Source organism: Lissotriton helveticus, chromosome 8 (genome assembly GCF_964261635.1).
Source record: "Lissotriton helveticus chromosome 8, aLisHel1.1, whole genome shotgun sequence".
In the NCBI taxonomy this organism is placed as follows: domain Eukaryota; kingdom Metazoa; phylum Chordata; class Amphibia; order Caudata; family Salamandridae; genus Lissotriton; species Lissotriton helveticus.
In genome coordinates this window covers 1228631793-1228656860 of record NC_136069.1, presented here as the reverse complement: position 1 = coordinate 1228656860, position 25068 = coordinate 1228631793, and the positions used below count along the sequence as shown (strand labels likewise).

Below are 25068 nucleotides of genomic sequence, written 5' to 3'. Positions count from 1 at the left end.
GTGCAATCCTGCCACCCTGACAGTGGCACAGTAATGTTAGCCAGCAGGAGACGCTTACGCGATTGAAAAAATGCGGACGGAGGAACAGCCAGCCCTCACCTAAATAGGGCAGGCGGGAAATCCGTCAGCTTCACGGAGTACTTGTAAATGCTGCTACAGAGGGACAACGGGAGTCCTGCCAAGATCTAAATCAGGCCCTAAGTCTATGGTTGGTGAGGTATGTGAAGATAATTCAACTGTATATTTATAATAAGTGTTTCTGGAGATTTTGTGCATGTGTTCCAAAGCTTGCTCCCTTTCTTTCCCACTAAATGGTCTGCCTAGCTTTCCCTCCCACCTGGCTCGTTGCATCGACGTCTATCAGATGTCATTGACAGAAATGTTTTATATAGCCATGATACCAGTCTACATCCACTACAAAAAGTCAACAAAACTGAAGAAATTCATGCTTTTGCGGTTCTACAAGCCTGGGTCCCCATAACTGCTGCTGGGATTTCACCAGTGCACCATGCACCAGAAACTGCGCTCTGGGCTATCCATCCTAACCAATCATGGCATCCAAGATCTTGAACGCTCCCCCAAAGTAACAATCTCCTGTGGTCTCTATCACAACTCTACACCACTCCTTCAAGCGCCTCTCTGTAAAGAATTCACCCCCACCCCAGTGTCAAGGGCAAGACAGGTGCATATCTCAAGCACTTCTGAGTCTATTTAACTTCTGCCCTGCAGCAGTGAATTGCAGTGGAGAGCAGTGCGGGTTGTCGTATCAATTTCAACCTTACTCTCAGGATTTGCACAATCTATGCGCTCTGCGGTTCATATGCCCTGTTTTCTCCAGCTCCTCTACGTTTAATCCCAAAAGCCACTGAGGCAGCCACTGAAGTTGTACTGCCAGGATGTGCAGTTCATAGTCTGGAATACAAAGTCCCTTGGCTCTCATTGGTTATTGCAAAGTATTTACCGAGAACCGATGTTGTCCCTTGTTGCAAATCAAGTTCTGAAGCAGTGTGCTCAGTGCCCAAAACCAGGTATCCAGACTGGAAGGTTCATAAAGTAATACAGCATTCGTGGTAGAATCATCATTTTGGACAAGGCAATCCTGGCTATAGTACACAATCGTGTAGAGCACCAGAAAGCCACACTACCCTTCAAGGATCTTGGACACTAAGGAAGGGAACATGGGAGGCGTCCTATGTAAGAGTGATATATTTTGACCCCCAAGTATTTTAAGACATGAGGTTCCCACTTGATGTTTGAGTCTGGGACCGTTTGTGTAGGGGGCAGTAGTGCCAGAGACACTGGAAAGGCACAGTGTTTTCACCAGTTAGTACATAAGCCATATACTCTTCCCCCAGTTTGGACAGAATCTCTACACTCTAGAAAATCGAAGGTATGTCGTCCTCAAAAAGCATGATTACATGCTCTCCATCCCATAATGGAATTCCCTTCCCCTCCGCTTTCATCATGCTAACAAATGACCAGACCACTGGGGCAAATAGCATCAGTAAGTGGAACCACCTTGCCGTTTTCCGTTATGCACCTGAATTGCCTCCGCTAAACATCCCTTGGATCGGACCTTCGCTTTAGTATCCACATACAGTAGGGTGACTCACCATTCCCATCCTGGCCGAATTTCATACGCCTCATGGCAGCACGTAAGTCTCAGCAGTAAAGATTATCAAGTGCTTTGCATAGGTTTATAGACTAAAGTAATGCAGTAGAATAGAGCTTTTCCTGGGTTTCTTCAAGGATCCTTGACAGGGACCTGATGTTAAAGGAGGTATGCGCTGGGGAATAAAGCCATTCTGGTTGTGATGAATAAACGTTTTCAGGTGTGATGCTATCCATATGAAAATCAGAGTTGGTCTTTCTTCAGAGGTAATATTCCACCCATCTCTTTGGTATTTCTGTGAGGAAAATAAGGTACAGAAGGCCAGTCTCACCTGAAGAATTTCACAAAATGTGCATTTCTTTGTTGGACCACTGCTAGAGTGTATCTATATGGTATTTCTACAGGATTAACCTAACCAAAAGACAGTGGAGTGTTGTATCTTGTCAAAGAAAAGCATAAAGTCAACAAGTAATAGGAGAGGAAGCTGTGGATGGTTAATGCATTACGATGTAGTGTTCTGAAAAGAGGTGAGTGTTCAACTCTTTCCTAAATTGAAGCAGCATTAGAGTGGTCCTGATGTATACAAGGATTTTGTTTTAGATCCTGGGTGCATAGATGGAAAAGGCATGCTGTCTTGTTCTTTCTGCTTTTTACACTTCTTAGTCTGCAGTCTTATGGTGTCCTCGCTGCGGGTGTGCCAGGTAAGCAGAATGTGCTGCTAGTGTCAGCCTTGTTAATGGTGCAGCTGAGGATGATGGGTTGGCAAGATAATCCAGTGGAATTCCTTCAGGATGGGGTGATTTGAGTGTATTTCTTATTACCCTGAATGAGAGGTGCTGCTGCATGTGCAATACCCCAAAGAAGTTGTATTGATCGACATGGAAACACAATAAACTGATATCAAAAACAAAACAAAATTTAAAATGCAGGGCTCCTGGAACCCTGAAAAAAGGAGGATGACCCTAAGAGGTGCCAGTGTTGAGTCTTGAAGACCACAGAGTAGGTCATTACCTCTATCCAGATGCAATATTATGAGGACTTGATCAGCACTTCTGAAGTCACTTTCTGGAAAAGATGGGTAGGTGCTCTTTTGAAGCTGATATCATGCTTTATTTGTGTTTTCTGCTAATGTGTTCCTTGAGGGTAACATTGGTGTCCAGGGCGAATTCAAGTGACACGGCATTCAGTGAAAGCTGTAGTTTGAAGACATCAAGGTTCATGTCATTGCACCAGGTTTCTACAGTATCTTGTTTATGGTTCTTGGCAAATAACATGATTTCTGTCTTGGTTGAGTTGAGCTTCAGGTAGGCACTGGACATTCAGGTATGGATGATATTCAATGTCCTGGGTTGTTGGCTTCAGGATGCTGCCTATTGCCAGGAGCAACATGAGGGATTCTGGGAACTGATGCCTGCTACATCTCTCCTTTAAGATATATGGGGCCCAATCACAGTTTATTTATAATTACAGACAGACCTGGTGTACCATGAGCATTCATACAAAGTGTTACTGCCATGTGAATTTGTTCGTCCTATAGCTGATCCTATATGTTACATATGTACCTGGACTGTTATATGCTGCACTGTGTACTGTTCATTTGTATACTTATATATTGCTCTGAATATGTCTTCACTGTTGAACTGCAAATTGTTTGACGCCTTTTAAGGATTTGATGGTTTGGTATTCTATTTTGTGTTGACCTTGGTTTGTTGATAGGGCGCTAAGCATAGTGATAAGGACGGCAAAGTAATAGGTCGTGTCCAGAATGGGTGGTTTGCATTGGATTGTTGGTGATAATGGAGAAAACAAGGTCATGGATGTGGCCTTTGGAGTGTGTCTGGTATGTAACGTACTGTACCACGTTGAGTATATCGATGTGGTTGAAGACGGTGTTTTTTGTAGCTGGTACAGAGAATACAACTTTCCCAAGGTGTAATCTGATTCTTGCAGATTTCAACCATATGACCTCGTCATCCCCAGGAACTGAAAAGTTTTGGAGGCAGGTAACTGGGGACCTGGAAAGGATCCTGCACAAACCAGTCTGCTGCAGATTTCTTTAAACTTACTAGTTCTTTACCTACGCCCAGAAGGAGCTCCAGATTTCTGAATCTTGCATTGTCACTAGCTAAAAGAGCCATTGCCATGAACTAGAGAGCTCCAGATGGCCCATTTAATAGTAGACGGAAGAGCGGCGTAGAGCTTGTGGCAGTAGCCGATGGAGTAATTGTAAATAGTGAAGACAAAGACAGTTACACAAAAAGCCTAAATCAGCTGTACAGCAGTACTGGTGCAGTACTGGGCAGTAGACACCTGAGGACGGGGAAGTTCTTGAACTGAATGCTTATATATATTTGAAATACAATTAGCAATCATGAGGAAGGGTACACAGCCACATTGGCTATGGGTGGTTACTGGCAGAGACAGGCAGATATAAGAATAGTATCATTCATAATACATTTATAGATGCCATTTGTACATCTAATTGTATTACATAGAATGTCTTACAGTATAATATACTGGTGCATGAGTATGTGCATCTGTTGAAGTTCTACCTGCTTCTTATATATGCAATAAGCTCCTACTTTTGTTGGAAACTTGAACGAAGTCAGTTGCTTTTAATCAGGTCCTCCACAGGAGTATGTTGGTAAATGCAATGTACATGCATGGTATTGACTGACTTCTGTAACTTCACTATCCCAAAAATGTGTTCACTGATTTGCATTACTGTGTTACTAATATGTTAAATGCAAATAAAAATAAGTTAAGGAAGACGGTGTCTCTTGTTTTTCTTTTTAACTAGTGTTGTTTGGGAGGTTGAAGTCACCCAAGAGGGCTGTGCAGGCATGCATTCTTTCTTAACTCTTTCATGGAATATGTCTGGTTCTCTCACTTGTTAGCTGGAGGCACTCTTCTGTAGCTTGTAGGAAACAGCATCCTGAAGCTATATATATATATATATATTTTTATGTTAGGGAGCTTGCCATAGTTGTTTGTTGTAGTAGCTTGAAGTCGGGAAATTAACCATATGACCTAGAGCCAGACTTGCGCCAAGCACAGTACCCCAGGCGAAGCATAGTTAGTTAACTCTCTCTCATATGGATCAAGACCTAAAGGGCAGCCTGCCCACATTTTGATGAATGTATGAAAACTCAGACCTCACGTATTTATAGTTGATCATACCTAAATTACCAGAATGCACATAAACTATTTTCAGGAAATTGTTGCACAATACATTATTATTCATACAGGTAAATATATTGCTTGGTGTCAAAGAATACTGCTTGGACCAGTCGCTCTCCTGAAAGGTTAGGCACAACTAGGTGTTATCTACACGAATAGGCTTTCCAAGCTCTAACTATCACAGAGAGGGTTGACTTGAGGTTAACAGTTGACCATATAAGCCCACGAGTAGCTCTCCAGGTCTTTATAACTCTGATGTACCTGGGAATTTGTTTCCCCAGGATCATCTTAACCATTATTAGGAAACATCCAGGGGCCTGGACACCACCTGCAACCACATAGTCAGAATTTGATGATCGAGTGAGTCGAATGGTGTGTAAAGGTGCAAAAGGACCAACAAATCACTTTGGCCTATTCAGGCTGTGGAAGCATCGTTTGATGTGGACACACAACTCTTCTTTGATCCAAATCCTACCTCACTATTCTTTTAAAGATTATTTTGCAGGGGAGGGGCAAGGGGTAAACAGCCCTGTTTTGCCCAGACAAATATGAAAGTAGCAAACATTCCCTAGTCCTGTACGGTATTTCTGAAACTGTTAATCTGCCCAGCATTCTATTTTAGTGCAAAATGTACTCAAGGTCGATGCAAAACCACAGGTAGAAGCGTGCCACTGTAAGTGGGGAGAGACCAGCAGCCTGAATGAACTCCAAAGTGTTTCCAGAAGGTTTGCACACTTCTATATGTCCCTATACATACTTAACAATATTAGAAATAGTATTTCCCGTTAACAGGAATTGGGTATTGTCTGATGTTAGATGTGGGGGTCTCTAGTTGGCAGAGATAGGTACCTTTGACCAAATAGGAAACCTTGCGTCTAGTCAGGGTAAGGGGGTACACTCTTGAAATAACTCCTGCTCACCCCCTTGGTAGCTTGGCAGGAGCAGACAGACTTATCTCAGTGGCAGTGTGTAAAGCATTTGCGAACACATACAGTAACCCAGTGACAACACTACAGATGGACACCACACAAGTTGTAGTATAAAAAGAAGTATTTTTATGTAGACTTAACACAAGACCACAAACGACAAAAATCCACAATACTGTACTTTAAAAATGGTAGAAATAGCTTAGTTCTCTTTAGAAAAAAATGCAACACTGTGAGTTCAATGTATCTTTGGATGCGTAGTGCTATACAACAAAAGTGTTGCAGGGAAGGTGATGCGTCGGTTCCTTACACGCAAGAACTGTGATGCATCGGGGCCCTACTGCTGCGTAGGGGATGCGTCGGTTCTTCTCTGCATGGGGAGGTGATGCGTCAGTTTCTTACTGCGCTTCGGTAGCGATACGACCAGCAGCGCCGTGATGCGATGAAGATCCGGTGCAATGAAACAAAATGGTGTCTTCTTCTTGATGCGGCACACCCGACGGCGACTGCTGCGATGGTGACACTCTTCTCTGGTGATGCGACGACAACGGCTGTGGCGGTGACACGCTTCTTCGCCCTGAGTCGCGCTTCCAGCGACACACAGTCTCTCAGAAGGCCCAGCTCAACAGCAGGCACTTCAATTCCCAGCAAGCGAAGGCAGGGGAGCTGGTTGGTGAAGTATGTTGTCCCTGAGACTTCAGCAGGAGGCAAGCTCTATCTCAAGCCCTTGGAGATCTTTTACAAGTTGATTTGTCAGGCAACCACTGCAGGCCAATCCCCCAAACAGCACTCAACTTTGGGATATTCTCCTCCTCAATTTCTCTGGTTTCCCTCCTCCGCAAAGGTTCTTCTTGTTTCCCAAAAGTGATCCAAAGTTCTGGGGTCTGGGTCCCCATATTTATACTAGCAAATCCTTTGTCCTCTGAAGGCAGAGGGTTCTGTACCCTGTCCAAACTAGTTCTGTGCAGTCGTGGAGCACTTTGTTGACAAGACTCCTTCCTTCCTTTGCAAGTGTGGGCCAGGGACATCAGACGCACCACAGGAGGTGGAGCCAGCATTGTGGAAGGCAGGCACAGCCCTATTCAGGTCCAAGGTGTAACTTCTCCCACCCATCTACATGCAGATAGCTCTATTCAACCCTGTACTGACTTACCCAGTCTTCTGGAATACCCAGCCCCAGTCACTCAAAATCCAGACAAGGAATACACAACCTAGCAGAGGCAGGCTTGGACAGTTAGGCAAGAAAATTCCTACTTTCTAAAACTGGTATTTTCAAACACAGAATGTTAAAACCAACTTCACTAAAAGATGTATTTTATCATTCTGAGTTCAGGCATACTAAACTCGAATTTCTACCTAGTTCCCTGAGTCAGTTAGGATTATAAGATGTTATAATCAAACTGTCCATTCTGGCCTTGCAATAGTGAAAAATGAAAATGTCTGTTATTCACTATTAGGACATGCCACACGCATCAGGGCTTGTCCTACCTTTTACCTACAATGCACCCTGCCCTTGGGCCTACCATAGGGGTGACTAATATGCAGAAAAGGGAAGGTTTAGGAACTGGCAAGTGGGCGCACTTGCCCAGTCAGCATGGCAGTACCAGACTGCACACAGGCTCTGCAATGGCAGGCCTGAGACACACTTTACAGGCTGCTTCTGTGGGTGGCACAACCAGTGCTGCAAGCCCACCAGCAGCATTTGATTTACAAGCCCTGGGCACACGCAGTGCACTGTACTAGGGTCCGACAAGCAAACCAAACGAGCCAATCATGGAGTCACTAATCCATACATCAATTTACAATAGGGAGAGCATATGCACTTTAGCACTGATACGCAGTGGTAAAGTGCCCAGAGTTCTAAAACAGCGAACAACAGGTCAGAAAAATACAGGAGGAAGGCAAAAAGTTCAGGGATGACCCTGCAAAAAGGGTCAAGTCCAACATCATGTATATATTTACATTCTTCTTATCTGTCTGGACAAAAACAACTGTACCGATTTCTTATGGTGGCGATGACTCTGGCTGAAGTGCGTCTCAGAACCTTATTACAAAGTAGATTGTATCCTACCTTTATTAGTGCTATTACTGGAATAGGTCAGATCATACATCCTGTGCTAGAGCACATGCATTCCAAGAGCTTTTGCGTCCCTTTACAGCATTCTTAGCATTTGCCTGCCGGAGGTATTTTGGCCAGTTTGTAGGGCTTCTTTGTAGGCATTCTGATGGCATGCTTTTGGGGCTTTCTTACACAGAGATGCTTTGATCACAACTTTCTTAGGAATAGTTTTGCCTAGACCATTAGCTCCTCAGTGTTGCATCTTCCCCCTTCCTCTGTTTAGTTCTGAGAAGGGAAGAGAGCAAAACATAGAAATAAGATAATGTTACCTTTATGGTGATTTTGTTACTCCTAGTCTGTTTACTATACCTAACTCCACACATACGTACCTATGCAGTATACATATATCTTCAGGGTACATAGATGTGGAGTTAGGAATCATAAATCTATTATCCTTATATGCACTTGCCATTCGATATTTTATCCCTGGTTATTCTGTCCTCGAAATTCTTGTATCACAATATTGTTGGTGTCGCTATTCAGTAGTACAAGCTGTAAATCATGTATGCATGGACTATTCCAGACACGGTGCTTTGGTTAAAACTTGTCAGAAGCAGGTTTCAGTCTCAGCACTTAGTGGCATGGTAACTGCTAGCTCAAAATGGGAGTAAGTGTAAAGGTGTCACCATAAATATAATTGCATTTCTTTTTTGCAAATTACATGGTTTGTTTACAGATATATCATGACAAATGAAAACTTCCCTCATTATTTGTATTTGAGAAATCAAAATTGTATTAAAAACTAGGTTTGGACGGTGAACTCCACTCTGTTCGCGGAGCTTGTGGCATTTTCTGCACTCCTCGCTGCATTCGGAGTTCTGAGTTTTTTCTTCGCTCGCCAAAGTTACGTTGGCTAGCGCGAGCTAGGAAAATCCAATGCTAGACGACCTCCCAGCGAGATTTCTCAACACAGGCAGTAGCGGTAGGTCACTGCCACTCATATTGAGCAGCCATCCATTCCCATTGAGGAAGCTGCCGCTTGAATTGAAATTATACTCGAGCGTCACAAAGAAGCAGCGCCTTCATGCTCGGCTAATGGCGCAGCTCGCGCTGATTTTACAGTGTGGGACAAACACCCGAATGGCATGACCTAACGCATTCTGTCACTTGCACAACTCCTCGAACTCCGCTCCCTACTATTAAAAACAGGCAGGCACGCATTATTTACAAACCTTAAAGTGCAAGACAGCTGGCAGAATGCAGGCAGGTTCTAGGGACATATTTAATGATGCAGAGAAACCCAGTGTGAAAGGTGCATCTGGAGTCGCTATGTAACATCCACGCTACTTCCTGCAGACTAATCTACACAAAGGGATGCAGTAATGTAAGACCTCAATCCGGTTTCAAAGAGCACACACAAAAGAATGTAGCAGGAGTGATGTGAAAATTGGGTATTTTTTGGCCGGCACAAAAAAAAAAGGTAGGAGCCAGAGTGGGAAGCAGTGTGGCACCTCAGAATCTTTTGAAAAACTAAAATCATATTTAAATGAACATATATTTATATACGCCAGAATTGAAGGGATGAAACATTTGCAAGAATACAGACAAGACACTAAGGGCTGGATTATGATCTTGGCGGACAGGGTTACTTCGTCACAAACATGACAGATATCCCGTCCGCCAAATTACAAGTCCTATCGAAGATGTCATACGACGGACTAGCTATCTGTCAGTTTTTTGACTGAGTATCCCATCCGCCAAGATGGTAATCAGGCCCTAACTAGCCATCAAAAACATTATATTTATAGTGCAAGCAAAGTGCCCAGCTTGGCAGCTTTATGGCTATATGAAGCAACAACAAACCAACGCACTACTATGTTTGTTCCAAAGCTAATTGCGTTACTCAGTGTGAATTCTCTTTAATACATAGTTTGTTGCTTCTTCTGGTGGAACTGAAATTCGAAGTACTATACATTATGTCAACGGGGTCTGCCATCAACAATTATATTAGGTTTGCACTCAATCTACCACCCAGAATCAATCAATCATTTGTAGAGCGCACTAATCACCCATGAGGGTCTCAAGGCACTGAGGGGGTGCAGCTACTGCTCGAACAGCCAGGTTTTGATGAGTCTCCTGAAGGTCAGCAGGTCCTGGGTCTGACGCAGCTGTGTGGGTAGGGTGTTCCAGGTCTTGGCAGAGAGGTAGGGGAAGGATCTGCCGCCGGTGGAGGTCCTGTGGATGTGTGGGATGGCGGCGAGGTCGGCGGAACTAAGCTGGCGGTTTGGGGTGTAGAAGGTGAGAGGTTTGTTGAGGTATGCTGGTCCGGCGTTGTGGAGATCTTAGTGAGCGTGGGTGAGGAGCTTGAAGAGGATCCTTGTGTTGGCTGTCAGCCAGTGCAGGTCCTTCAGGTGGGCGGTGATGTGGGTGTGGCGGTGGATGTCGAGGATGAGGCTTGCGGAGGCGTTCTGTATGCGCTGGAGTCTTTTCTGGAGTTTGGCCATGATTCCTGTGTAGAGGGCATTGCTGTAGTCCAGTCTGCTGCTTACGAGGGCCTGGGTGACCGTCCTTCTGGTTCCAGTGGGGATCTACCTGTGGATCTTGCGGAGCATGCTGAGGGTGTTCAAGCAGGAGGAGCAGACGGCGTTGACTTGCTGGGTCCTTGAGAGCGATGACTCCAGGATGAACCCCAGGTTACATGAATGGCTGGTGGGTGTGGGAGCAGCTCCCAGGGTGGCCGGCCACCAGGAGTCATCCCAGGCGGAGGGGGTGGAGCCCAGGATGAGGACCTCCATCTTGTCTGAGTTGAGCTTCAGGCAGCTGCTCTGTATCTAGTGGGTGATGGCCTTCATTCCTTCTTGGAGGTTGGTTTTGGCGGTGGTGGGGTTCTTGGTGAGAGAAAGGATTAGTTGAGTATTGTCAGCGTAGGAGACAATTTGAGGTTGTGCGAGTGGACGATGTTGGTGAGTGGTGCCATGTAGACATTGAAGAGGGTCGGGCTGAGGGATGATCCTTGGGGTACGCCGCAGATGATCTTGGTGACTTCAGAACGGAATGGGGCAGACGGTGTCGAAGGCAGCCGAGAGGTCCAATAGGATGAGGGGGGCGGTTTCGCCACTGTCCAGTAGGGTCCTGATGTCATCTGTGGCAGTGATGAGGGCAGTTTCGGTGCTGTGATTGCTGCGGAATCCAGATTGGGAGGGGTCTAGGATGTTGTTCTCCTCAAGGAAGTGAGTCAGTTACTTGTTGACGATCGTTTTGATGACTTTTGCCGGGAACGGAATTCTTGAGGTCCTTTGGGTCTGCTGTGGGTTTTTCAAGTAGGGCATTGATCTTGCCGTGTTTCCAGCCTTCCGGGAATGTGGCGGTCTCCAAGCAGCTGTTGATGATCTTCCGGAGTTGGGATGCCATGATGCGGTTTGCTTTGTTGAAAATGTGGTGAGGGCAGGGGTCGGATGGTGAGCCGGAGTGGATGGTGTTCATGGTCTTGATGGTGTCGTCGTCATTGACATGGGTCCAGTATAGCAGGTGGTTGGTGAGGCTGGGGGGTGGTGAGTCCGCCATGTTGGCGGCTGTAGGGGGGCTGGGTGTTGAAGCTGTCGTGGATGTCTGCAATCTTGTGGTGAAAGAAGGTGGCTAAGGAGTCTCATAGGTCTTGCAACGGCTGGATGTCCTTGGAGCTGGAGCTGGGTTTGGAGAGTTCGTTCACGATGTTGAAGAGCTCTTTGCTGTTGTGTGCGTTGTTGTCGATGCGTTCTTTGAAAGAGGTCCTTTTAGTGGCTCGAATGAGTTGGTGGTGCTTGCGGTTGGCGTTCTTTAGGGCAGCATGGTTGTCCGGGGTTTGTTCGTTGCGCTACTTCTTCTCAAGTCTTTTGCAGGACTGCTTGGATTCTTGGAGGTCGGTGGTGAACCAGTTGGGCTTCCTGTCGGTGCATCTATTTGAGGGTTTTTTGATCGGGGCAAGGGTTATGGCGCAGTCATCGATCCATTGCCTGAGATTGTGGGCGGCTGTGTCTGTGTTGGTGGTGTCTGTTGGTTGGTCTCGGGCGAGGGTGGTGATGAGCTGGTCTTCGGTGACTTTGTTCCAGCTGTGGTAGGGGATCTGTTGCGGGCGGTGGTGCGAGGTGGGTTTCTTGAAGGTGAAGTGAACGCAGCAATGGTCGGTCCAGTGCAGTTCGGTGGTGTGGCTGAAAGAGACGTGGTTGCTGGCGGAAAGGATGGGGTCAAGCTTGTGTCCGGCGGTGTAGGTGGGGGATGTGACGAGCTGTTTGAGTGCGAGGTTGGCGAGGTTATCGAGCAGAGCGATGGTGTTGCTGTTGTCGCTGTTCTCGAGGTGGAAATTTGGGTCTCCAAGGAGGATGTAATCTGTGGAAGCAAGAGTGTGCGCGCTGACGATGTCGGCGATGACGTCGATGAACTGTGGCCTCGGTCCGGGGGGTCTGTAGATGAGTGTTTCTCTGAGGGTGGTGTTTGGGTCCGTGTGTATCTGGAAGTGCAGGTGTTCGGCGGTGCTGGAGGTGTCTGCTGTGCTGGTCGTGACTCTGAGGGTGTTTCTGTAGACGATGGCGATTCCTCATCCTGGTCTGTTGGTGTGATCCCTTCTGGTGATCTTGAAGCCATCAGGGATGGCTATGGCGATGTTGGGTGCCGAGGAGGGGTTCACCCAGGTCTCTGTTAGGAAGGTGACGTCTGGGGAGGCTGAGTCGAGTAGGTCCCACAGTTCGATGGCATGCTTGTGGACGGAGCGGGTGTTGAGTAGTATGCATCTGAGGTAGTTGATTTTTGCTCTGTCGGGTGGTGTAGGGTGTGTAGGTGTTCGGCGGCTGGTGAAGCTGCAGCTACAGCAGATGAAGGGTCTGTTGGTGAGCTTGGGGGTGGCCTAGAAGCAGTTGGATGATCGTCCGATGTTGAGTTCTTGGAGGAAGGTGGTGTCGCCGCGGCGTCGGGTGTCGTGGCTCTCGCGGGGGCCAGGGGGTCTGGCGTTGGGTGCGGTCCAGGCGGACGGGTGCAGACGGGCTTACCTTAGGCGTGCCTTCGGCACACAGCGGTCGCCATATGAAGGGGAGGGGGGCGGGAACGGAGGCAGGGAGGCAGGAGCGGCTGGGTCGGGGGCGAGGCCGCATGGGCAGCAGCGGCAGGAAACGGGAGGGCAATGCAATGAGGGGGAAAAATACAAAAACAGTGACGGGGAAAAATACAAAAACAGTGACGGGGAAAAATACAAAAACAGTGACGGGGAAAACGGAGCAAAATCAATAGCATTAGATGTCACCAGAAGCTGATACAAAAAATTATTTTCCGTGATTTCACTAACGAGTTTGTTCATGACCTCTTAAATATAAGGTATTTGATCTATTTGTTATAGTGAAAGAAATACTCTTAAAATGAGTCACATTACTGGAATGTCCCATTTTCATCTGCCATGCTGTGTTTGATCTATGGGGTGCCAAGCACTGTGCCACAGGATGGTAAATATTAGTGCTTTGGCGACATTCATGGACTTATGCAGTCTGGAGGGCAACGCAAAGTTGAACATGCATGAGAACGTTGGCATTGCGCTACCTTTTAGACCATTTTTTTCACCAATTTATTTTGGGAGTAAAATATGTGATTCTTCTTTTCTGTCATCATTGAACTCTTTCTAATGTCTATGCAGTTGACTATTCAGTGGCATTGTACCATGTTTTAGAAAGTGATTCATTTTTTATGATAACTTCCAGATAAAAACAGTGCACTAGCAACTGAAAAACCAAGGGCGATGAGTCCCTCAAAGCTGGATTGTTTTGTCAAGTCCTTAGAGGAGGAAAAAGATCACTACAGGCGGGAATGTGAGAAGCTGAGGAAGTTGTTACGACGCAGAAGTGGCAGTCCAAAATGTATCAGCCTCCAGGTGAGCCATGTGGGTGAAGTATGTTATGCATGTTATGTATTGTCTTCATGACCCTTCAGGGAATGAGCCCTATGCCCTTACAACGCAGTTTAAAGAAATATACCACTGGGAGATGCCTCCATTCAGCATCAGCGAATCTCCTCTGTGTAACCAGATTCCGTAAGACTAGAATAGGAGGACAAACCTTTAAGGTTCAGGCAGCCCAGCTCTGGAACAAGTTACCTGTTACTCTCAGATCCTCAACTGGCTACTGTACTTTAGGAAGGCCCTGAAGATCTGGCTCTTTCCCAAGTAACCCTTTGGTCTCCATTTGCTCACTTTGACAGAAGTTATGTTCAGATCAAAGCTCTCAGCACCAGGATACCTGTAAGGTGACTGCTGTGCTCTATAAATAAATAAAATAAATAAACAGAAGCAACGGAAAGTTCTGTTCTCTGCTAAGCAGACAGTGACAGTTCATGTTGTTCTCCATCTTGTATGACGTGTGTAGGAATCCCCCTCTTTCACGATGACCCACAGAACAAATCCACTATATGTTTCATTTATTTCATGCATTGATGTAATGTGGTCACATGTTCTTTTTGGGCAAAATGTTAACCCAATATATATTTTTTTAACGTATTTCAATTGGAAACAGTTAACCCTTGATAAATGTACATAAAGTTTAGCTTTCAAAATTTCTACATTGATGCCTCTTTCCCTGTGGACGCAACAAAGTTTTATTATAGAACATCCCAACGGTTGTATGACAATGCATGCCTTAACAATGCAAGCCTAAACAACGCGGTCTCAACCACAACTGTGTCTTTTCCACACATGCCTTTACCACAGATGCCTTTACAATGAATTCCATTGTAAAGGCAGGATTGTTAAAGGCAAATGCATGGTAAAGATCAGACCCCCACTCTGAACCCTTAAACCCGGCTCCCGCCCTAATAACTACCCTGACCTCAGCCCTGAGCCCTAAAACCGACTTGCAGCCCTAAAAACTGCCTCTTCCCCCTCCCCCTCTCCCCACCCTGAGCCCTAAAACCTGGCCCCCAGGCCTAATAACGTGTGGTATAGTATGCGTGGTTAAGGCATATGCGTGGTAAAGGCATATGTGTGGTTAAGGCAAGCATGGTTATGCTTGTATTGTAATGGCACGCGTGGTTTAGCCCACATTATTAATGCCATTTCCCCATCTCAACACTAACAAATGGGATATTCATCTTTCCTTATGACTCCAGGCTCAGTATTGTACAAGGATGGAGGTGGAAGGGAAATAAAGTGGAAAAACAGTGAAACTTCTTCAGAAGTAGGAAACCCGTTGAACGTCTTCTAAATATTCAGCCAAAACTGCAATATCAGCTAAACAATTTTATAAGTCCCATTCACCCCTATGGCAATGCAGTTAACAGGATTTCAAGGACTCCTAAAGACATTCTAAATTATATCACGTGAGCCCCAGCGTGATCATCCGCGATGTGGTGTTACTTTGTATCTGTCATATATTGTATTGCAAAATTCCAATAAAAATTATTACAGTGAATTCACTAGATATCATTCATAATCTTACAATAGCTCCTGTACTCTTAAATTCTAAAAAGGGCATGCTGTATTTGGCTGGCTGTGCTTGCTAGCCAATACTCCATGACCTGCACTTAAGGACTCGTTTCCTGGAACATGGTAATAGAACATCTGCCTAAACATGACCGATGTCCTTTCCGCCCCCTCTTGGTTCTCCTACCTAATGTAGTGTGTGGGTGAAAACATAGCTGTGACTTGTAGACTTGCTACAATAGGAGCTTTTGTGGTACACCTGATACCCGCCCTATTTATGGCTGCCTCTCTAACAGCATTACTGTCAATATCTATCTGCAATGTGAGCCCTGTTGCTCCTGTTTAGGAATAAGTCTTTAAATGTCTCTCATGTGGTATGAGCATACTACCAACCTGTGCTTTGAACATACTATCGACGCATGGAAGACATCAGTTATTTTATCTCTGCGAGTGAACCCCTACTTCCCTAATTTGGTGTCTATCGTAAGCAATAATGTAAATGACAACAGTTATGCTAACCCTGCCTGGCACGGCACACCCGCTAACACTTTTTTAAACCTTTTTTGTGGCTCCTGTCATAGTTACTGGGGTTGTATACAGGGGAAAATGCAGCTGACAAGTCGGCTAGGGAACCATAATGTAGCCTGAACTTCCAGTGCAGTTGGTTTGTAGTGAAATAATGACTCATAAAGGCCAACATTGCACATTATGCCTTCATTTCAGTTCTGCTCATTGGCATATCATAAAGCCTGGGAAAGCCAGTGCTGGTCGCATGAGGTTTTAAGCAGTGTGACTGTTTGTCAACTGATATAAACGAGACATGCTTTTTAAAGGTTACGAAGATCTTTACCCCCAAATATTAACTTTTTCTGTATATCCCCTGTAAAAAAATGTCACCTTTTTTCACTTTCCACATTTCTGTTCTTCACATATTGATTTTCAAACCAAATATTGACAACCTTAGGCCACATCCCAGAGACCCTATTCTTTCTTTTTATACCCTGTTTTTTGCCCTGTTTGACCTCCTGTTCCTGAAGAGGTCTTGTTTGGGAGTTATTATGGCAACCCTGATTGCCATATTTGTTTAATTATTGGATATGTTGAATTGGAGGACTGGCCACACCTGGTACCCGCTACACCAAAGAATGCTCTACGTCTGGCGCTGCCACACGCTGGGAACCGAGACTCGGGTACACACGGAATGAGGCCGCCAGTACATGCCACCTCCCACTACGCTTTACTTGCTGATACTCTACTGATACATAGCCCTGCACATGAAGAATTCTACTGTGCCCATTGCAGACAGGATATCTATAGCAATAGTCACAGCCTCACTGAATTACGAATCGATATGTATGTCATTTGCTTTGAAGAGTGCTGCCACTGACTTACCCTACAACATCGTCTTGTTTCTTATGCAACTGAACGTAGAAATATTCCTGTCTTGCTATACTGACATTGTATGACTGTGTATCATCTAACTGCATAATAAACCCAATAAAACATATAAAAAAAAAAAATTGACAACCTTAAGCCACTGAGTCAGAAGAATCCACAGGTCGAACCACAAGATTATTTATTTGTAGCTATATAAAATAGGCAAGTAAGCCCAATATGAAAATAAAAAGAACTATGACATATGTGAAAATGAAAAAATATGAAGTAGGACTAACAAAAACAGAGAATACTGTAAAAAAGTAGCTGTGTCGAAGATAATTAATTCTTTCTTACTGGAATTTCTTAAAGCTCACTCTTGCCTAAATGGATTGGTCCTTAAAAGGTTCACTTCCTACCTCCAGCACCGAACACACCAAATAAAAATCAACTCCTGCCTCTCCAATCCTACCCCTGTCTCCCTGGGTGTCCCCCAGGGATCAATTCTTCCCCCTCTCTCTTTAACCTCTTTATGGAGCCCCTTACTCTCATTTTGAAACACGCCGGTATCAACTACCACCTCTATGCTGATGACAACAAACTCTGCTATAAAATCAAACCCCATACTGATGAACTTTGTTTAAACAACACCCCGAGCAAGATTCAATCCTGGTTTTACTCGAACCATCTTAAACTGAATCCTAACAAAACAGAAATCATACTTTTCTCTCCAAAAAGCAACTGTCTCCCCATCCAAGGCTGGATCTCAGACCTCCATGCCCTTAACTGACTGCTCGCCTTATCTAACTCGGCAAAATCCCTAGGTTTCATTCTTTTTTTTTAATATAAAGGTTTCTATTGATTTTTTAGATTTGAAACTTACAATCAAAGAAATCATTAATACACAATGTGAGCTGAGTAATGAGCAGCAGTATATAATACCGGGCAGAAGGCGTAGTAACATTTTCTCTGAAAGGGAACACTTGGCTAGAGGCAAGCAGTATATACATGCATACAAGTAAATCCACTTCTAATATTGTTACATCTGTCAACAGTGGGTCATACATCGCAATCATCAATGTCCGGTCCCCGATCTGCCCTGGGAGAAGTCCATTCCTTCTTCTTCCATCTCTAAATCTAGACCATAGTATTCTATCCATGGCACACACATTTTCCGGAATTTCCGGGAGCACCCTCTTGCCTTGTAAGTCACCCTCTCTGCCATCATATAAAGATCCATACCTGACCTCCACTCATTGAGCGTAGGGAGTCAGGGAGCTCCCCCCAGGTTTCATTCTTGACAAAAATGTGGCACTTAAGGACCATAAAAATAACTCGGCCAAAGGAGCCCTTTTCACTCTCAGACACCTCAAGAAAATAAAACCCTTCATTCCTCAAGACGACTTCAAATGGGTTGTACATTCACTAGTGCTCTCCAAACCTGACTACGGCAATGCTATCCTCACTGGAACCCCTAAAGTCCACCTGGCCCTCCTTAGAGCTGTGCTCAACTTGGCGGCCAGGCTCATTACCGACTGTAAATGATATGACCACATCACGCCTGCCCTCAAATACCTAAATTGGCTGCCCATCGAAGGAAGATTCTTTTATAAGACTGCCTGCATCATGCACAAAGCTCTCCACTGACAATCTCCGTCGTACGTAACAAACAAACTCAAATAAACGGGCTGCTCCAGACTGATGAGAAGCTCCACAGCTCTCCTCCTCGTTCCCCCGTTACTTAAAAATAAATCCACCCAAACTCGCTCTTACTCTGGTAATGCTCCAAGCATATGGAATTCCCTCCCGAGGGATCTGCGCTTGTCGTTTGTTGGCACTCTCCCCTGTTTTTGTCAATTTGCTTCTTCCACCCCCCTCCTACAAGGTGCCCCCCTACCTCTACAATTTGCTCTCCCTGTTTAGACTCTTTTGTGAGCTCTGAGTCGTTACCTCCATTTTAATATTTAAATGTATATAGCCTGTGAATCATTCAGAATTCTGCCTCCCCTGTCGTAATGGAGAGATGTGCTTACTCTTGATTGTTGTTTTTTGCTCTGAACTATTGCTTTTATTTGACTGCTCCTGCTCATGTAAAGCACTCTGATACCTCTGGGTCTATCCAGTGCTACATAAAACCTTACAAATATTTTTTTTTAAAAATAATGACACCTTTAAAATATTAGCCGCAGCTCAAGTTATGTCCGGATCACAATGTTTCTCTTATTGCCATCATCACCAGAATTTCATCATTATAGATTTACTCCAGATGTCAACAGAGACTTGGTCTAAAAGCGTACTCTTTTTCACTGCACTCCACCCTTTATGCAGTGACCTATATTTTATTGTTTCTCACCTCATAGGCGGAGATGAGTGAGGCTGAACTCAATTGGTGGGCTACTGTTGCGCTCTTCAGCACCCTGTGCATCAATTGCAAATGCATTGACCCTTCATATCTTGCAGTTGTCTTCCAAATACATCTAAAGCATCATGGCCCAAACTTGGAAATGCACATTTTCTCAAGAGTCCCCCATGCAAAGCATCCTCATGTGAGATATGGATATCTGAGGCCATTCCTGAGTAGAGACAGTGACTTGCTAACATCCACAGTGGGCCTGGTGACAGCTTATTTGAAAATAACCCAACTATAGATGTCTGACATATTGTAGTTGATTTTACAAAAAGATTTACCTAAAAGTATTAACTTTCCTAAGTCATTTACATAATATAACTCGCTAATGGATAACTCATTAATCCAGTTATCTTTGCAACCTTTAGTTTTATTATATTTATACTTGGTGAGTGTGTATGCCCAAAGACTAATATACTTGGAGATGCTACCTTACTCAACTCCCCAGATCCACTGACTGAAAAACCAAGTAAATAGCCCTGTTAGGCAGCACAGGCAGCAGGGTCACCAAATATATACGCCAGTGAGGTAGACTCACCAGGCATGTAGACATGTCATGGGGCTTTTAAGTCTATGGCCTGAGGGGCAGCATTATATCTACCCCTATGAATTCAGTTATTAAATAAATGAAAGCCTAACAAAAATGAATGTGTGTCCTAATGTAAGGTAACTGGTGCTATGTAAAGCGCTCTGATACCCGATTCGGTTCGGGTCTAGTTCGCGCTATATAAAACTCTGCCAAAAAAAAAAAAGCAAAATAAAAGGGTCTTTTGAATTAATACTTTGGTGTTAAGCCCTACATTTACAGATGAAGAGGATCTTTTAGATCATGATGGGCCCCCAAATGGTTGTGGCGGCAGAGGCTCAGCCTTCCCCTGCCCATGATTGTCTGAATCTCTTATTTCAATATAAACACTGGGTCAGTGGTTTTTTTTTTGTGCCAAAGTGGGTCCCGACAAAGACTGATGGTTTGGTGCTCCATGTTCGGCAGCATACTGGACGTTTTGCTGCTTTTATTGTTTTTTCAGAAGGAAAGTCTCCTGCAGCCCCTCCCCCGAGCCCAAAGAAGGAGATTTTATTCATAAATTAAAGTAAGCAATGATCCTGACTTGTGGAGGTTCCTTCCACTAGTGACCAGATTTGAAAAACAAAACCTGCAACATTGTACGAACACAGAAGCTCATGTTATGTTATGTTAGTTGCACTTATAGAGCGCACGGTTACCTTGGGGTGTCCTGGCGCTCATCAACAATGAAAACACACACAGTGAGGCATTAACAGGGATTAAATGTAATTTGACATACAATAGCATCTGTGTTAACTAAATTGCCCTCTAAATGAGCCATAGAAAAGGTGGCTAGAAAAGGCATTTGCCAATTTTTATCAAATGGCCCGCTATCATCCTCCTTTAATGGGGATTTTTTTCTACGACAGGATTTTTAACACCTAATGTACCAGAATGGTATTCTTTCTTAATCTTACAGCGTTAATCAAAGAAATAAGTGATGTCAGTCAGGTCAGAAGCAGTCTTTATGCTCTTTAAAGATGATACAGGCTGTATCATACATATGGCGCATTTCCCTTGTTTGCGCCGGGCGCGACTTTTAAAAGGTGTGCCTGTCGCAAACACGGAAAATGTGCTGTATTAGGTGAATGCGCTGCTCCCAGGACAGTTGCGAGCTCGCCACAGGCACGGAAAATGTGCTGTATTAGGTGAATGCGCTGCTCCCAGGACAGTTGCGAGCTCGCGCTGCCGTGGGGGCAACGCTTTCATGTAAAAAATTGAGCTGCTACTTTGAAGCTGCTCTGTTTTTCACAGTGCAGGCAGTAACCCACCTGCTTTTTTAAAGGGGATTAGAGATCCCCTCGCTGACTGGGTGCAGTGAGTGACTGCACCTGCCTGCAAGGGGATCTCTGGTTCCATGGGACCCCCCCTCCCAGCTCCAGAGGGCTGCCATCAGGGGGTGCACTGACAGTGCGCCACCTTTTAGGTAGCAAACTGTCAGTGCGCTACCTGGCAGTTTCTTTGCCTTTGCACCTGCGTCTGTTGTACAGCACAGGCACAGAGGAAAAGGGATTGCCTCATTTGCATGGGGCCACGCCCCCAAGCAATTCCGGGAATGCTCTCTGATGATAGTACTGGCGCTTTATATGCACCAGTACAATCTGTATTACAGAAGGGGACACACAAGCATCTGCGGCCCCTTCTGTAATATCAGAGTGCCCTGGGTGCGTGCCAAGCGGGTGCAAAGGCTTGTTGCACTTCCAGGGCACTTCCATAATATGGCCCCATGTTGCCTAAATGGAAGCCTCTCAGAAAGTGAAATTGCTCACCAATGCTTTTTTACAAGGATCTATATGATAAATGCAATTGTTGTTATGGCTTGTGCTGTTTAAAAAAAATTACAGCCAAGAATAACTAAATAAAGAAATATGAAAGCATTTTATGCAAAAAAAAGGATACAATTCAGACTGCTTTCTGTAGAGGAATCTCAGATCGTGCATGCCCACTCCTCCAAAAATTCTTGATGTTCAACTTAAAAAGGTGAAGGCAGTCTTTGTTTGAATGACCTTCCACCCCATCTGGATCTCTTGATTCTTACGGTGTTCATCAGGAACTTTGATCCTGACCTGAGATGGCGACTTGGTGAGTACTGGGAGATCAAGTCTCGTACCAACGTGGGACCTTTTCCGCGCATGGCTCTGTGGGCCAGACAGAGGGACTTGAATTTTATTCTGGCACAGACCGGAAGCCAGTGTATCTCCCTAAGGGAGGCCCTTACTGACTGGTATTTGGGTATATTCAGTAGCAGTCAGGCTGCTGCATTCTGTACTATTTGCAGTCTGTCGGTAACATATTTGGGGGAACCCAGATATAATGAGTTCCCGTAGTCCAGCCTTGATACCACTAAGGCTTGAACCACTGTCTTCCTTGATTTTTCAGGGAGCAGGCGCAATATTTTTCTGATTATTCGGAGCATCCCAAAACAGGTGTTCGCCAGTTGTTTTGCTTGGATCTCCAGTATTAGGTTCTGGTCCAGCCACATTCCTAGGTTTTTATGCAGGCTTTGCGTGGGGGGGCACCCCATTTAGTTGGCCAGGGGATCTCTGAGTGTGGGATAAAATTACTGCCAGGATCATGAGCTCGGTTTTATCCCCATTTAGCTTAAGGCTGCAATCGGCCATCCACAATCCTATTTTTTCCAGGCAAGGGGCAAGTTGCCTGTGGTTTGATAGGCATTCCTGCTCAAGGAATGTATTCAAATAAATACCTTTTGTTCCAAGAAATGTTCCTACATTTATTTTAAGTACCAGACCTTTAAATCTTACTGGTCTAAAGATCTGCCTTTTATGAACCGATCATCTACAGACCAAACAAGAACATGATATCACAAGGGACCAGGTTTCACAAGGTCTACCATCAACGCACTCAGTGTTAACATACCGGATGTTGATGTTGTGACAGATCTGAGTGGTGTTATTCTCTCTCCTTGAATGGCCATGGTGGAAAGAAGGGTGGCAGTCTCTTTAGTGACCAGATAAGTACAACAAGGCGGAAAGATGTCTAACTCCGGAGTTTATTTTATGTAGCACAAACTAGACCCGAGGGTATCCGAGAGCTTTACATGAGCAGCAGTTGCACTACAGGTGGACACATTCATTTTTAGGTCTCACTGAGCCAGCGCGCATGCGCTGTCAGCGAGACATTTTGTATGTGGGCTTTTAAAAGTCCTACCAAAAGCTGACTGGCCACGGGCGTGCGGTTACACGCACAATAACGAGCAGAGGCGCCATATGGCCTTCCTCTCTCGTCATGGTGCTTGCACATGGCACACCACTCGCCAGCCAGCCTGCTTTCACTCCGTCTAGCCTGCTCGGCTTCAATGCTCCTCCCCTCCCCCACCACAGAGCGCGTCTCGCGGCCGCGCGTCTTTTTGTTGCTTGTTTTAATAAGGCATCGGCTGGATTGATTGCAGCTCCCCTTGCCAGCGCCAGTTAAGATTCAGTTAACCATATCTCGGTTGTTCGTATCCTCGGGCTGCTGGCCGATAAAACATTTTCTGAGGCACAGAAGGAACGCGGGAAAGTTATTCTTTGCAGAACGAAGTGTAAATGTGCAGCGCACTGAAGGCGCGCTTGTGTGGAGAGCTGCTGAGGAAAGGTGGACCTAACACACATCCTTAGTCTAAGTATGTCTCCAGCACAAATTCATGTTTGCTTTGTGGTGTGCGCATTCGAACTGGGGTCTCAGTGTGTGAATGCTTTCACGTGCAGGAACCTTCTCGAGCCTGTTAGAGGTGCAGTGTGCCTATGATGTCATCATCACCGAATGTTGAGGCTCGTGCTGACTGGAAGCTGGCGGCTCGTGCTGATTGGAAGCTGGTGTGTGACCGTTGAGTCAGGCACAGCTGGTTCTAAGAGGTGCAGCAGGAAGAGGGTGCTGTCTACCTTCAACTTCCTTAAGAACTTTCATACAAGTAACTGCCAAGGTTGCTTTCTTTTAAAAACTCAACGGTGGCCTTGTTTTGGGAGGTGACTGACTAGACTTATAGATAACTGACACGAGTCAGGTATGTCAACCCCTTACTTAAATGTGGTATTGAGGGTGGGTAGGAGGTGGGAGTGTGAAAAATTCACTTAGTTTGCCTTCTCCTAATTACCCGAAATTTCGGCAAAATTACGTGAAATTACATGTAATTACACAAAATGCAAAAATGTAAATTTGAGCTACATTTTAGTGTGAAATTCATGTTCAACAAATGCACAGCGAACAGCTGCCCTTGAGTTCTGTTTTCCTTTGTATTTGCAGTAACGTTTTATGCCAAATGGCACGTAATTACGCGAAGTAGCATAATGGCTTGATTTTGGGATTTTCACTTGACAAGCACAATTTGAATTTCCAAAAATTATGCAATTTACACTACCTTAGTTAAAATTTCGCCCAGACCTAAGGTTGGGAGATGGCACCTACTTTCAGAGGATAGTGAGCGAACCATCAGGATCCCATATTTAGTGACAATAATGGAAGGAATAACCAGCTGGACTCTGACGAGAGGTCAGTAGGTATATGTGACAGATTTGACAGTGTGTGTGAAGGTGAAAGTCATCACTACAAACTTTTGTAGTAATGATTACGTTTTTGAAGAGTTTGGCCAAGTATCTGTGACAAGGACAGAGAAGAATTTAGGGGAAAAAAGAATATAACTTGAAAATCAGACCATAATGGAGCCTCTCTTGTATATCCCGGGGGTTATGTTTAAACAAGGTAGAAGAGCCATTAATTGGATGAAGTCGGTCCTGTTTGTTTTGAATAGTGATCCCCGGAGGTTCCCCCACGCTGTCCGGTTAAATTGGAAGTGGAGGGATTTAAATATCTTGGTATTTTTTTATCCCTGGACCCTCGGAGCAGATACTCCCATAACCTGTTGCCTCCGTTGGTTCGGCTTAGGCGCGACGTGGATCGCTGGAAGTCGCTTCCCCTTTCTCTTCTTGGTCGAGCTGTTCTGTTTAACCCCTTCAGCGCTAATGACAAGGGTAACTCGTCATGGACTTTCCATTGATTTCAATGGAAAGTCAATGGACCTCGCACACACCCCTTAGCAGCCAAGTGGTTAAGATGATGGCCCTTCCTCGTTTCCTCTATGCGCTCCAGAACTCTATGGATCCGGTTCCGCCGTCGTACTTCAAGGAGGTCAAAGCTCTCCAGAGACAACTTCACTGGGAGGGCAGACCCCGAATTGCGTTTGCGAAATTGACATTGCCATGGTACGATGGCGGGATTGGTCTGCCTGATATTAGGAAGTATTATTGGGCGTCACAGCTGGCGGCGGACAATCAGGCTATTTATGGTTCGCCATTGGACCCCGGCTATAGTATGGACCGTGGCCAGGTTCCCGGGGGAGAATTTACTAGGGCATTATATGCAAGACGGGGACGCTTTCCCGTGGTGGGACCGACGGCGGTGGCAGTTGGGGTCTGGCACGAGGCTACCCGCTCCCTCGGGTGGGAGGGGAAGATCACGTTGGCGACCCCCCTCTGGAACTCGGAACGCTTGGGCAGCCTATGGAAATCCAAGGG

The 25068-nt window shown here is 45.2% G+C and overlaps 1 protein-coding gene across 3 annotated transcripts in view; it reads left to right on the top strand.

Moving 5' to 3' along the window:
• The window catches only part of TSGA10 (testis specific 10), a 529263-nt gene that overhangs the window by 153252 nt on the left and 350943 nt on the right, over positions 1 to 25068 (top strand). For all 3 annotated transcript variants that reach the window (XM_078658208.1, XM_078658209.1, XM_078658207.1), the window contains exon 5: positions 13498 to 13667. In XM_078658208.1, the coding sequence (XP_078514334.1) occupies positions 13498 to 13667 (170 nt within the window). The remainder of the gene's footprint in view (positions 1 to 13497; positions 13668 to 25068) is intronic.